General features: G+C 47.4%; 1 protein-coding gene across 1 annotated transcript in view; it reads right to left on the bottom strand.

Annotated features, from left to right (window-relative positions):
• Window positions 1-5,812: 5,812 nt before the first annotated feature.
• crim1 (cysteine rich transmembrane BMP regulator 1 (chordin-like)) overlaps window positions 5,813-14,652 on the bottom strand; it is a gene marked incomplete at both ends in the record, with an annotated part of 71,261 nt that continues 62,421 nt past the window's right edge. Inside the window, 7 exons of the mRNA XM_080546479.1 lie at window positions 5,813-5,992; window positions 6,305-6,492; window positions 6,663-6,779; window positions 8,130-8,327; window positions 10,317-10,541; window positions 13,824-14,039; window positions 14,324-14,536. Coding sequence (XP_080402605.1) covers window positions 5,813-5,992; window positions 6,305-6,492; window positions 6,663-6,779; window positions 8,130-8,327; window positions 10,317-10,541; window positions 13,824-14,039; window positions 14,324-14,536 — 1,337 coding nt within the window. The remainder of the gene's footprint in view (window positions 5,993-6,304; window positions 6,493-6,662; window positions 6,780-8,129; window positions 8,328-10,316; window positions 10,542-13,823; window positions 14,040-14,323; window positions 14,537-14,652) is intronic.

Here is a 14,652-nt window from a genome sequence, read left to right as displayed (position 1 = left end):
CTGCTGGTCTCTGACAGGGACATATTGCAGGTGGAAAAAGCGCTAAGCACTGAACTGAGTAGAATCTGCATCTGGCTAGCTGACAATAAACTATCAATACACCTAGGTAAAACTGAAACCATCCTATACGGATCCCCATCTAAACTCAGAAAGGCTGTAAATTACAAAATAAAAGTGGGTAACATTACTATCACAAGAAAAGAGGATATTACATACCTGGGCTCCGTCTTAGAGGCAAATCTTTCCGGAGATAAAATGGCAGCAAAAGTAATCAAAAAAGTTAACCATAGAACTAGATTCTTGTACAGGATATCCTCACTTGTCAGTAAAAACACACTGAGGACCCTATCAGGAGCTCTCATTCAATGTCACTTCGACTATGCCGTAACATCATGGTACTATAGAACCACAAAGGCCCAAAAAACAAGACTCCAGACAGCCCAAAATAAACTGGTTAGGCTTCTGCTAGGCCTCAACCCTAGGACACATCTAACCGCTGCTCATTTTTTGAGCCTTGATTGGCTACGAGTAGTTGACAGAGTGCAGCAGCTTGCACTGGGCCTGGTCTTCAAGATACGCTACACCACAAAGACACCCAAGTACCTGTCAACATACTTCCAAAAAGTGAACAACGTCCACACATACAATACCAGAGGAAGCTCCACGAACCACGTTCAACCGCGTTGCACCACAAACAAGGGGTTAAACTCGTTTGCAAACTATGCAGTAAAAATGTGGAACGCCCTTCCTATAATCTTAAAGGAGTGCAAAACACTGCCCACCTTCAAAACCACTCTCAAAAAACATTTACAGGAGGCTGCAATCCGTAACTGGACCCTCTAAATCAAAAACTGTACATACTTGTTGTTTTGTCCCCCCGCCCGAACTACCCATTGTACATATTATATGTCTGCCCCCCTGCCCCCACCCACTGTACATACTTTGTGTTTTGTCCCCCGCCCCCACCTGTGGTGTATGTCCCCACCTGTCCTACCCGCTGTACATACCTTATGTTTTGTTGTATTGTTCTTCCCATGTTGGATGTATGTTTATCTTGTAGATAGTACTAGTTATTTGTCTGTATTATCTTGTAGATAGTACTAGTTTTTTTGTCGGTCTTACATGTAACGATGAATTGAGAATCAAGGACCCCAATTGAAATAAGCCAGTGGCTTTCTTGGGTTTTTATCCTGTTAGTTGACCTTGTATGTAATATGTACTTTCATGTACCTACTTCTGCAAATCTTCTAATAAAGTTTTCAATCAATCAATCAAATGGTGATGGCTGAGACAGGCAGATGGTAGTCATGGTGATGGCTGAGACAGACAGATGATTACATTAACAGGCTCAGAAAACAAGATTAGCTTGCAAGCCAACTTCAATTTATTTTCTTGGAAAACATCCTCAAACTGCGGACTAGCACAACTAGCCAGTTTGCTAACACAGACTGTTTTGTGAGCCTGCTAACAATGTAAAGTAGTGTTATAGTTAACTAGGTAGTAGTGGGGATTACTCACCGAATCCATTGCATTGCAATATATTGGCTTGACTAGCGAGTGTGATTTTCATTGAAGAACGTTGACATTTATTTACATTTTTCAGAATAAAAGTCTGAATGTTTGGATTGGTTGCCGACTTGTTCGTCCTTTCACCAGCTGCCGTCACATTGGTGCTCAGTTGTTCGAATGAACTGTCCAAATGGTCATCGTCTGGTAAAACCATCCAGATGTTCGTCATCGTCTGGTAAAACCACTGAAAGTGTACTTTAGTCCAGGACTAGGCTTAACACTACAACAGCCGTGCCTATTTTACCTACTAGTAGAGCCGCCTTGGGGGTCAAATAGACCCCCATTTTAGAATGTAAATCTGCTATTTACACACAGAGATCACTAGAGGGCGCTTCTTTTTTTAGCCTGCCTCCTACACAGAAAAACTGCAAAACAGCTTTCTAATGATTGGACAAGAAGAGCAGCTGTTTTCAGATCATTTATTGTGATAAAGAAACAAACAAAAATAACACAACAACTGTGCTACAGGAAATTCAGTCAAATCTTCATCTGTCCTCATCATCATTGACAGTTTTTTTTTCTTTTTACATAAAACACCAGTAATATACAGACTCTTAAAAGGGGCGGGGCTTGTGTAAATAGACTGAGTGACAGTTACAGAGATCACCTGGCCCCTCCCCTCTCCACCTGCAGGGATTCTGATTGGAGCAGAAGGCTCTCGGGGCTTTGTGATTGGACAAGGCAGATTGAACCCTGGCTACAGAAGAGGAAGGTCAGACTCCTCCTCCTTGATTAACAGCTCTGAGGAGCATCTCGCTAAGCCCAGACCACTCCCCCCCCCCCCCCCCCCCCACCAGCCCCGTTGGCATGACAACCTGGTTTAAACGCTCTTTGAGAGAACAACACAACACTAAAACAGTTTCAGCTGCGTCTTCGTTTAAGCTCCTCCCACCTTACTGTTCAATCACGTGCTCATTAGTAATAAATTATTTCGGTCATTTAAACACAATAAATTAAATCTTAAATTTTCTCTTTTTCCGACCAAGTTTTTTTTTGTTTGTTTTTGTTTTGGCAAGTGACGATCAAGTATTTACAACAATACTTGAATGATGCACTGATTTAACCCTGACCCTAACCTCTTACCTCTAACCCCTAACCCTAACCCTGACTCTAACCCCTAACCGTGACCACTAACTTCTAACCCCTAATGCTGACCCTGACCCTAAACTTTAACCATGACCCTAACCTTTAACCATGACCGTAACCTATAACCCTGACCTCTAACATCTAACCCTGACCCTAACCTCTAACCCTGACCAAGAGTGAATGAACACATGTCAATCACCAGACATGGTGAGCTAGGCCCCGCCCACACTATCATGTCAATCACTGTCCTGGTGAGCTAGGCCCCGCCCACACTAGTCCATTAGAGAAGAGCTTAATGCTCCGCGGGGTTTCTAGGGCCTAACCAGATCACTACATGAGTGGAAGGTATTGTGCCGTGTTAAGTTGTAAAGTGAAGTTGTAAAGGTTGTGTGTGTCTTGGCAGCAGTAGGTTTCAGGGAGTGTTTGTTTATAAAACACATCAAAGTTATTTATCTAGAAAAGTGCCAAGATGTATAATTCTACTTTACATAATATCAGACAAGTCTTCACCCTCCCCTCCTCCCCCTCGATCCATCTCTCTCCTCCTCCCCCTCCATCTATCTCGCTCTTCCTCCCCCTCCATCCATCTCCCTCCTCCTTCTGCTCCATCCATCTCTATCTTCCTCCCCCTCCATCCATCTCTCTCCATTTATCCATCTCTCTCCTCCTCCTCCCCCTCCATCCATCCATCTCTCTCCTCCTCCCCCTCCATCCATCCATCTCTCTCCTCCTCCCCCTCCATCCATCTCTCTCTCTCCTCCTCCCCCTCCATCCATCTCTCTCCTCCCCCCCTCCATCCATCTCCCTCATGTTTCCTCCCCTCCTCCATTGCTCCCTCCCTCCAGAGGTGATGACATCAGAAGTGATATAGGAGCTCAAAGCTCCGCCCTCCTTTAGACATCCCACCAATCACCACTCAGATAGGGAACCATCCAATCAGACAAAGCCTCCATGAACATTAAAATTAGAAGAAAATGAAAAGAATTCTGACAAATATCAAATATAAATGAGAGAAGAACAAACAAACAAATGAACGTTTCCCCCCTTCACCTCCCCAGTTTCTGTAAGGAATAAATCTCTTCTCTCTTTTCAACCATAAATACATTCAATAAGGAAATTAATAAACAAAATGTACATGTGAAAGACTGGTGTGTGCATACATGCATACACACGCACACACATGTTTTTGACAACATCTTGTCTGGTGGTTTCATTGTTTAAGCATTAATATATACAAGTGTTCCTATAGTGTTTAAGCTCCTCCCAGACATGTGGTCATAGAACCTCTTCAATCACGCGAAGGACAGAGAAGACCAAGGTGCATTGTGGGTAATATGTGGTTAAAGACCCCCTCAGGGGGAGGGATAGCACTCTTTCTTTCTTTCTTTCTATCTCCCTCCCTCCATCCGTCTGTCCGTCCGTCTCTCTCTCTCTCTCTCTCTCTCTCTGCTAAAGCCAGGAGAGCAACTCAGGAGAAGAGAGGACAGGAGAGGAGAGGTGGAGGAGGAATAGAGGAGAGCGGGAGGAGAAGGAGGAGAGGAGAGGAGGAGGAGGAGACAAGGGAAGGAGAGGTGGTAAAGGAGAAGAGGGTAGGAGAGGAGAGGGGGATCAAAGCCAGTCTATAGATCCTCTGGAGAACACATAGGAACTGACAGCTCTGTTCTGAGCTCTGATTGGCTGTGGGTTGTCTAGGAGCTGAGCTCTGATTGGCTATGGCGTATCTAGGAGCTGAGCTCTGATTGGCTATGGCGTATATAGGAGCGGAGCTCTGATTGGCTGTGGCGTATCTAGGAGCTGAGCTCTGATTGGCTGTGGGTTGTCTAGGAGCTGAGCTCTGATTGGCTGTGGGGTGTAGGTTCCTGTGTTACTCTCTAGTAAACTGGGTTGAAAGAAACAAAACAGGAAACAGGAAACAGAAAAACATCTCCGAGCCAAAACACCTCCACTTCCCCTCGACCCCCCAGGATCTGGCGTGTTAATAACATGTTAATAACACGCTAATAACAGGAGGAGATCTGAGAGGAACATTGATACGGAGCAGATAGAGGGACAGATGGAGTGATGGAGGGATAAAGCGACAAACATCCTAACAACCACAGGGTGGTGCTGTTCTCTCAACCTTCAGTCCTGCTTGAACAGGGGAGAGGTGATTTCTCTCTCTCTCTCTCTCTCTCTCTCTCTCTCTCTCTCTCTCTCTCTCTCGGCTGTGTGCCACGTCTCGTCCGGCAGGCTGCACTGCCATTGGTCAGCACAGCACAGAGTTCTTCCAGCGTTCAGTGTTCTGATTGGACAGAGGAGCTTTGGTAGTCAGTCCAGTGATGTCATCAGAAACACCAGGATATTTCTCTCTGTTCTCTATCCAAACTCTCTCTCACACACACACACACACACACACACACACACACACACACACACACACACACACGCACACACACACACAGACAGACAAAACACCTGTAACACACACACTCGCAATAAAACAAAAATAATATAGGAAAAGTCTAGATTCAGTTCCTCTCATTTTGTTATCTATGTTTGTTTTAAATCATCATAATCATCATCATCATTATCATCATCATGGTGCTACTGTGTTTGGTTGGTGACTCATCTTAAGAAGATCGTTTTTTTGTCTTATTTGTTTTTGTTTGGAGTTTGTTTCTACAGTTGTTGTTGTTGTTGTTGTTGTTGGTGTTGGTGTTGGTGCGGTTGTTGTTGTTGTTGTTGTTGCCATGTTGTTGGTTTGGTGGGCGGAGTCGCTATCGTCGTGGGTGTGGCTACGTGGTGACGGTCTGTCGCGGTGCTCTCTGGTTTTGGCTGTGGCTGGTTGCTAGGCTGGTTGCTAGGCTAGTCTCCATAGGTCCGGTGCGGTCTGGTCTCAGGAGGTCTGGTAGAAGGTCGTCCAGGGTGGGTCAGGTGGTCCGGTTACAGGGTGCGGTGGTGGATCAGGCGGTCGTCTGGTTGAAGTTGAAGCTGTCGTCATGGTTACAGGGCGTGGTGGCGGTAGATCAGGCGGTCGTCCGGTAGAAGCTGTCGTCTCGTCATGGTGAATGAAGGGGCGTCATGGTTACAGGGCGTGGTGGTGGTGGTGGATCGGGCGGCGGGTGGTGGTCCGGTAGAAATTGTCGTCGTAGTTACCGGGCGCGGCGGCGGCGGCGGATCAGGCCGTCTGGTAGAAGCTGTCGTCATGGTGAAGGTTGTGGTGCTTGGGCATGCTGTAGTAGCCGCTGCAGCGGGAGTCGGGGTCGGCCAGGCGCAGCATGCGCTGGCAGCTGTCCACCTGCACCTTGGTGCCCTTCTGACAGTCCACATACACCAGCTGGTTGTTCAGACAGGTGGGCTGCACTCACACACACACACACACACACACACACACACACACACACACACAGTTATGACTATAACCAGAACCTATACACACAGTTAAAACACTAGTGTCTCTGTGTGTGTGTGAGTGTGTGTGTGTGTGTGTACACTTTGGTGGGTGTGTGTGTGTGTGTGTACCTTGGTGTGTGTGTCTGTGTGTGTGTGTGTGTGTGTGTGTGTGTGTACCTTGGTGGGTGTATGTGTGTGTGTGTACCGTGGTGTACGTGTGTGTGTGTACCTTGGTGTGTGTGTGTGTGTACACCGTGGTGGGTGTGTGTGTGTGTACCTTGGTGGGGGGGTGGTAGCAGAGGGAGGGGATCCACTGCTTCCTGTGGTTGGCGTAGAACAGGGCGATGAGGGTGAGCAGCATCAGCACAGGCAGCGCCACCCATGCCACCGAGTTCAGGGCGCCGTTCTCGCCTGGCGCTGGGGCCTTACCGTCCAGGTAGGGCATCTGAAGACTGCCATAGTCCCCTACACACACACACACACACACACATTTACACAATTGTACAACGTCTATAACAAGGTGAACAGACCAGACCAGAGGGTCTGGGGGGCGTTTGCGTGTGTGTATGCCTGTGTGTGTGTGTGTGTGGTGTGTGTGTGTGGGGTGTGGGGGTAGGGGCAGGTCGACCTCTGACCTCTGAACTGGGGGATGTTGATGTCGTTCTCGCTGCGGGTCGGCCAGGCGGGCGGCTGCTGCCTGTCGCCATGGCGATCCGTCTTCTCTATAGGCACGTTGGTGGGGGGGTACGCCTCTGTAGGGGGAGAGGGCAGGGTCAACACACACACACACACACACACACACACACACACCCTGACTCTAACATACAACTAATACACACATACAAAACACACACACGCACACACACACACACGCAACTAACACACACATACAAAACACACACACACACACACACACACAGACACTCCTACCTGAGCACATGGGACACACACACACACACACCACATACACACACACCACACACGCACACCACATACTAGGGCTGCACGATTAATCGATTTTAAATCGAAATCGCGATTTGAAATTATGCGATTAGCTAATCGCAAAGCCTGCGATTTGCCTGCGATTTTTTTTTTTTTTTTTTTTTTTTTTTTTACTTTTTTTTTTTTTTTTGCTATTTAGCTGACGCTTTTAATCCAAAGCGATTTACAATTACGAATTACAGGGACATTCCCCCTGGAGTAACTGAGGGCTAAGTGCCTTACTCAAGGGCACACTAGTAGTGGTGTGGTTTCAGGCGGGATTTGAACTCACACAACCTTCCGATCACAAGTCCAACTCACTAGACCACCACTACCCGTATGGGATACGTCATACAGCGCGTCGGATTCAACGTCAATGAACGTCAACGTCAATGAACGTCAACAATGAACGTCAACAATGAACGTGAACGTCAATGAACGTCAACGTCAATGAACGCACACCAACAACATCGCACGTGAAACGCCCACGTTTCGGTAGCTAGCAATAGCAACATTCATGGTGGATAATGGCTTCAGCAGAAGTAGTTTGATGGTATCATGTGGTAATGCTCTCTGAAAATAGATAGATTCATCCAATCACCTGCCAAGTATTTTTTGAAAGTACCTGCCCTTTTCCAAACAGCTTCCAATTAAGCTTTCCTAGATGGTTGTGTGAAACAAACCACCTGAGTCAGGTTAGTAATGCTCCATCACATGTTTTAATCTGAAGCTTGATTTTAAAGCAACCCAACTTTAAAGCAACCCAATGTAAGTTTAGTTCTTTCACTCGTAGCTCGGGCTGTGGGGGTGCTAGAGGAGGGAGCCTCTAAGTCCCCTGAAGACGTACAAACAAACTGCACGTTGATACGACCTTCCTAGCCGGAGATATGGCCACACTTTACAAAAACGTTTTTTTTTTTTTTTTTTTTTTTTTTTGCTATTTAAAAAAATAATAATCGCAAATTAATCGCAATCGCGATATCTGTCCAAATAATCGCAATTCGATTTTTTCCCCAAATCGTGCAGCCCTACCACATACTCACACACACACACACACACACACACACACACACACACTCACACACACACACACACACACACAGACACCCAGACGCCCCTACCTGAGCACATGGGGCAGCAGCTGCCCTGGGGGGTGAGGGGGGGCCGGGGGCAGTGGGGGGGCAGGGCGGGGCAGCTGACGGTGGAGCACAGCGTCTGGCCCTGCAGGCAGTAGCAGTGTGTGCAGCTGTCGATGTCCCAGCGCTCCTCGTCTGAGTACGTCTGCCCGTTGAACTGACACACGGCCCTGGGGGTGGCGTCTGAGGGGGGGGGCACACACAGGGTCAGATACACACACACACACACACAGGGTCAGATACACACACACACAGGGTCAGATACACACACACACAGGGTCAGATACACACACACACACAGGGTCAGATACACACACACACACACCGCCCTGGGGGTGGCGTCTGAGGGGGGGGCACACACAGGGTCAGATACACACACACACAGGGTCAGATACACACACACACAGGGTCAGATACACACACAGGGTCAGATACACACACACACACACACACAGGGTCAGATACACACACACACACAGGGTCAGATACACACACACACACACAAGGTCAGATACACACACAGGGTCAGATACACACACACACAGGGTCAGATACACACACACACAAGGTCAGATACACACACACACACACACACACACACACACACACACACACAGGGTCAGATACACACACACACACACACACAGGGTCAGATACACACACACACACACACACAGGGTCAGATACACACACACACAAGGTCAGATACACACACACACACAGGGTCAGATACACACACACACACAGGGTCAGATACACACACACACACACACACACACACAGTGTCAGATACACACACACACACACACACACACAAACACACACACACACACACAGGGTCAGATACACACACACACACACAAGGTCAGATACACACACAGGGTCAGATACACACACACACACACACACACACACACAGAGTCAGATATACACACAGTCAGATATACACACACACATACACAGGGTCAGATATACACACACACACACACACACACACACAGGGTCAGATACACACACACACAAAAAGTATGTACACATGCACGCGCACATGCACACCAGGGTTGGGCGGTAATACGGTAATACCATATACAGCGGTATTCGAAAATAGCAACGGTTTCATAAAAACATACAAATAGATATAAATAGCCGCCTTTGTCCAGCACCGCTGTCTGTGTGCTTGAAGATGCTACGAGAGTGATGACAGAACTTTTTGTAAAGAATGTAATCTGTCAAATAAATAAAAAACTGTCAAAAAAGACGTGTCACATGACAGCTTCTCCTCATGACGGAGAATTAGAAAAAGACACAGCAAGCGCAAGTGAGTCGGTCCCTAAAAAAAAGCAACTGGTGCAATCTGGAAGCATTTCAGATTCCGACCGAATGACAAGGGAGAGACATCAAACCTTGACGAGGCTGTGTGTAAGACTAGAGGTAACAGCCAGAGATGGAAATACTTCAATTTTATATTTTTATATAAATAACCACAAAGCACTATACCACTACTGTACCTCTGGCGTTAATGCTAACAGCCAACAATGAATAGTGTAGATTATTTGCTGACCGTGCGGTTTAGTACATTGAGTTTGGAAGACAAGTTGGAGATAACTTTTTGACATTGAAGAGGATTGAAGAGGATTAAGACATTCGCACTGGAAACCCAAGTGTTTGGGTTCACTAAAGGTTCTTAAGAACAAATGTCTTCCTGACTGATATTTCCTTGTTAACTTTAGTCTTTAGTCTGAAGAGGAAACATGCCGTTTTTTTCTCCCTAACTTAAGTTTTACGTGGCCGTCTCAGAACCAATAACCCTAACCGCTGCGAGGATGAAGATGTCAGGTTTTTTATTTAGGCCTCTAGGCTCCCCTCTGTATCTGCACTCACGCTTTGTTACACTCAAATGAGTTGTTAAAAATGTTGTTAATGTTGTTAACTTTGCTGTTCCGTTTCTGACATAAAAAACATGTTAAAAAACGCTATGTATCATAAGATGGAAAATCACAGTTCAAGTGCACTGCAGCCAGCCAAACAGTATAGCATAGCAGCGACTACATTCATCATTAGAAATCGGTGGCTCCCTCAAAGCCCTACGTGGTTTTCCATCCCACGGTAATACCATGGTTACATTTTGTCTCTCTGTGTGTGTGTGTGTGTGTGTGTGTGTGTGTGTCCTACCCAGGCAGTAGGGGCAGCACTGCCCCTTCCTGAGGACGGGCCGGGGGCAGGTGACGGAGGGGCAGGACTCTGAGAAGCAGCTGATGTTGCCGTCCACACACACGCAGCTGGAGCAGGTGTTGGGCTTCCACGACTCCGCCGCCAGGAAGATGTCCCCCTCCTCGCTGCGGCAGTACCTGGGCATGCTGTCATTACTGGGGGGGGCCGGGGGGGGGAAGGGCTCGTCTGGACACACGGACACACACACACACACACACACACAGACACACACAGAGAGAGATAGTCAGGAACGTGTGATAGACTGAAACACACTGGATGGATGGATGAGAGAGAGAGAGAGAGGGGGGGGGAGAGAGAGAGAGAGAGAGGGGGGGGGGGGAGAGATAGAGAGAGAGAGGGGGGGGAGAGAAAGAGAGAGAGGGGGGGGAGAGATAGAGAGAGAGGGGGGGGGAGAGAGATAGATGTCAATAGATCTCAAGATAGATTTCAATGGTGAAATTTATGTTTATAAATATAAAACACTTGTCTCACAAACAATAGTGTTGTTTTGGAGTAATTCCTCTAGTGTGTGTGTGTGTGTGTGTGTGTGTGTGTGTGTGTGGTCAATAATAAATTCTACCTAGCAACAGGTAGCGAAAAAAACGCTAATGACGTTAACATGGCCTGACGTGACAGGAAATAACCACACAGCCCTGTACCACTACTGTACCTCTGGCGTCAATGGTAACAGCTAACAATGAATAGTTTCGATTATTTGCTGACTGTGCGGTTTAGTACATTGAGTTTGGAAGACAAGTTGGAGATAACTTTTTGACATTGAAGAGGATTAAGACATTCGCACTGGAAAAACCCAGTGTCTGGGTTCACTAAAGGTTCTTAAGAACAAGTCTTCTTGACTGATATTTCCTTGTTAACTTTAGTCTTTAGTCTGAAGAGGAAACATGCCGTTTTTTTCTCCCTGGGGAGACGCTGTGTCCGACCCCAGCCTGACCCCACCTGACCCGGCCCACATCTGCCTGGCTGTGAAATATTCAGCTCTCATTTTTTTTCTCATTCTAGAATGTTCATGTTTCTGTTCTGGATGAGTTCCTCTGCTGATCGTGACAGCCAGCAGTAGAGCGAGCGCACACACGCACCCACGCACACACACACACACACACACACAACCTACTATACATGGGAGGCTTGAAGTGGTGGCCTTGCTCGGGGCTGCATGTGTGTGTGTGTGTGTGTGTGTGTATGTGTGCGTGTGTTCTGTCTTCACATGCAGTATTCATGGCAGCCCCTTAACTAACTCCTCCATAATGCATCCTCCTCTGTGTCCCGTCATCCGCTCTCCACTACAGCTGTTGGCTGTCACCAACACAACAGCTGCCCTGTCTCTCTCTACCTGTCTCCCTCTCTGTCTGTCTGTCTCTCTCTCTATCCCTCTATCCCTCTTTGTCTCTCTCTCTCTCTCTCTCTCCCTGTCTCCCTCCCCCTCTCCCTTCCTGTCTCCTTGTTTCCCTCTCTCTGCCTCCCTCTCTCTACCTGTCTCCCTCTCTATCCCTCTATCCCTCTCTCTCCCTGTCTCCCTCCCCCTCTCCCTTCCTGTCTCCTTGTTTCCCTCTCTCTGCCTCCCTCTCTCTACCTGTCTCCCTCTCTATCTCTCTCCCTCCCTCTATCCCTCTCTCTCCCTGTCTCCCTCCCCCTCTCCCTTCCTGTCTCCCTGATTCTCTCTCTCTGCCTCCCTCTCTCTTCCTGTCTCACTCATCTTTCCTCCAACCTCTCTCCCTCCATTTACATTTCAGGCATTTAGCAGATGCCTTCATCGAATGCGACTTACAACAAATACATTTACATCTCTCTCTCTCCAGGGATTAAAGCAAAAACAAAATCTCCTGACGTAAAAAAAAATTCAGGCCAAATCGGGGCCGGTGCGGTGGCTTTCCGCGCACAAAGCGCGCGTGCGTTTTTCCGTTCTACGTTCTAATGCTTTGACTTTTCTTTCGAAAAATGTAAATACATTTCCGCGTTGTAGAAAATCAATGACACATCGCTAGTCAACTAACACAGCTTGTTTTGTGAGCCTGCTAAACAATGTACAGTAGTGTTATAGTTAACTAGGTAGCAGTCCAATCAATTTTGTTGCAGTGTTTTGGACTTGAATAGCGAGTTTGTGTTGTGATTCTCAACAACGTTGAAACGTAGTTTCGCCCTTTTCCATATTTTTTAATAATAAATGTGTGGACTGACGATGTAGCGCAGCCTAACTTATTCTAATAATTATTTAACATACTTTTATTGTGATAATTATTCCCCCCTCCTCCCAGACAAGGTCACATTATTATTGGATTGGTTGTTTGCGTGCCGGGTGAAGTTAGCTAAACATTTAACCTGCTAGCTAGCAAGAGAAACATAATGTCACTCTCCAAAGGTCTAAAGAGGAAAGTTGACGGTGAAAACAGGGCATTTAAACAGGAATGGACAGCGAACTATGCGTTCATCCTACCTGGTTTCATCAAAGCAAAGCCGTTGTGAGACTCACATTTTCCGTGCTCACAATGTTCCCTTTCTATACATGCGAGTCGTCCTTTTCATCAATGAATGCGATAAAGACGCGCTAGAGGAATCGATTGGTGCATAAAAACCTTGAGAACTGCCGGATTAAAGTGACGTCCATAATAATAATAAAAAATAATAATACATTAGACTTATAGCGCTTTTCTAGACACTCAAAGACGTCCATATCACCAGATAACAAATAGTGACCGATGGGAGTTGCCAGTTTTCTCATTAAGTGAGATTTAATAGCCTAATATTATTTTTTCTATTTTTAATGAATGGCTCATTGTAATTATTATCCCTAGTAAGGTAGCGTGTTTGCTCTGTCGTTTCAGGAGCATATAGGCAGCCTATGCACCACCACCCCTCGCCCTCCATGATCAAGCGGATTCAGCTTTTTTTTTTTTGCGCCGATTTTGTTGTCTGTTGTTGATGTTTTTCATCAAATTAAACTGCATTTGCTTTGTTACTGTTCACATGTGTGGTGCAGTCACATAGCCTATAAGTAAACATTAAGTTTGAATGATTTACTGAGCTGGCGTTACTTTTTTCAAACTACACACCGTATGTCGGCTATTTCAGCACCACGCACCATGTCCACCTACTTATCACTATGAGGGGTTCAGCGTCAGTGCACCCCGCTCTGTTACTGTCGCATAGTTGTAGCCAATAAAGGCCTATATGTAGGCTATTATATATCATTTATATACCTAATACCGACATCAAAATAGATTGTCTGCCTCTACAAATCATATTACACCAGGTAAAATCCGTCACAACTTGGAATAAATCCGTCGCAACTTGGAATAAATTGACGGAAATCCGTCGTAGCGACGGAGAACTTTAATCCCTGTCTCTCTCTCTCTCTCTCTCTCTCTCTCTCTCTCTCACCAAGCGGTGACGTCATCTTAGCGAGACAACGAGGGCAGCAGCAGGAGAGCGATGATGATGATGTCATCTTACCTGGACAGTGAGGGCAGCAGGAGTCCTGCGTTCTGATTGGGCTCTGGCAGAGAAGGGGCGGGCACACCTCCGTCTCGCAGAGGACACGCCCCGTGTGACAGGTACACTGGGTGCAGGCGTCGATGTTCCAGGTCTCGCCCTCCACGAAGTACTCCCCCCCGGGGGCCAGGCACACAGAGAAGTCCCCCAACGCAGGGGGCGGCGACACAGGCTCATCTGGGGGGGGGGGGGGAGAGGTCAGAGGTTAGGGGGTCAGGAGTTAGGGGTCATTTACATTTACCTGGACAGGAGGGGCAGCAGAGGCCCTGGCATATGGGGTTAGGGGTCAGAGATCAAGGGTTAGGAGTCAGGAGTTCTAGGTTAGGAGTCAGGGGTTAGAGGTTAGGGGTCAAAGGTTAGGGGTTAGAGGTTAGGGGTTAGAGACCAAGGGTTAGGAGTCAGGAGTTTTAGGTTGGGAGGAGTCAGGGATTAGAGGTCAGAGGTCAGGGGTCAGAGGTTACCTGGGCAGGAGGGGCAGCAGTGTCCCTGGCGTATGGCGGGGGTGTGGCAGACGGGCACGGGGCAGGAGATCAGGGCACACATCTCCCGCCCCGCGTGGCAGAAACACTCCCGGCAACCGTCGTGCCATCCCTCGCCGTTGTCGTGGCGACGGCCGTCCATGGACAGACAGGAGCCCTTCTTGACGGAAGGGGGGGCGGACACCACGCCCTGGTCTGGGGGGGACGGGGGGAAGGGGGGGTTTAAAAACACTGGACTGAGTGTGTGTGTGTGTTGTGTGTGTGGCGTGTGTGGTGTGTGTATGTGTGCTGCTGTTGCTGTTGTTGTGTGT

The sequence above is a fragment of the Nansenia antarctica genome, assembly GCF_963989245.1.
Source record: "Nansenia antarctica genome assembly, chromosome: 1".
NCBI lineage: Eukaryota > Metazoa > Chordata > Actinopteri > Argentiniformes > Microstomatidae > Nansenia > Nansenia antarctica.
Note: the sequence above shows the minus strand (reverse complement) of the source record. Positions and strands in the feature narration are given on the sequence as shown.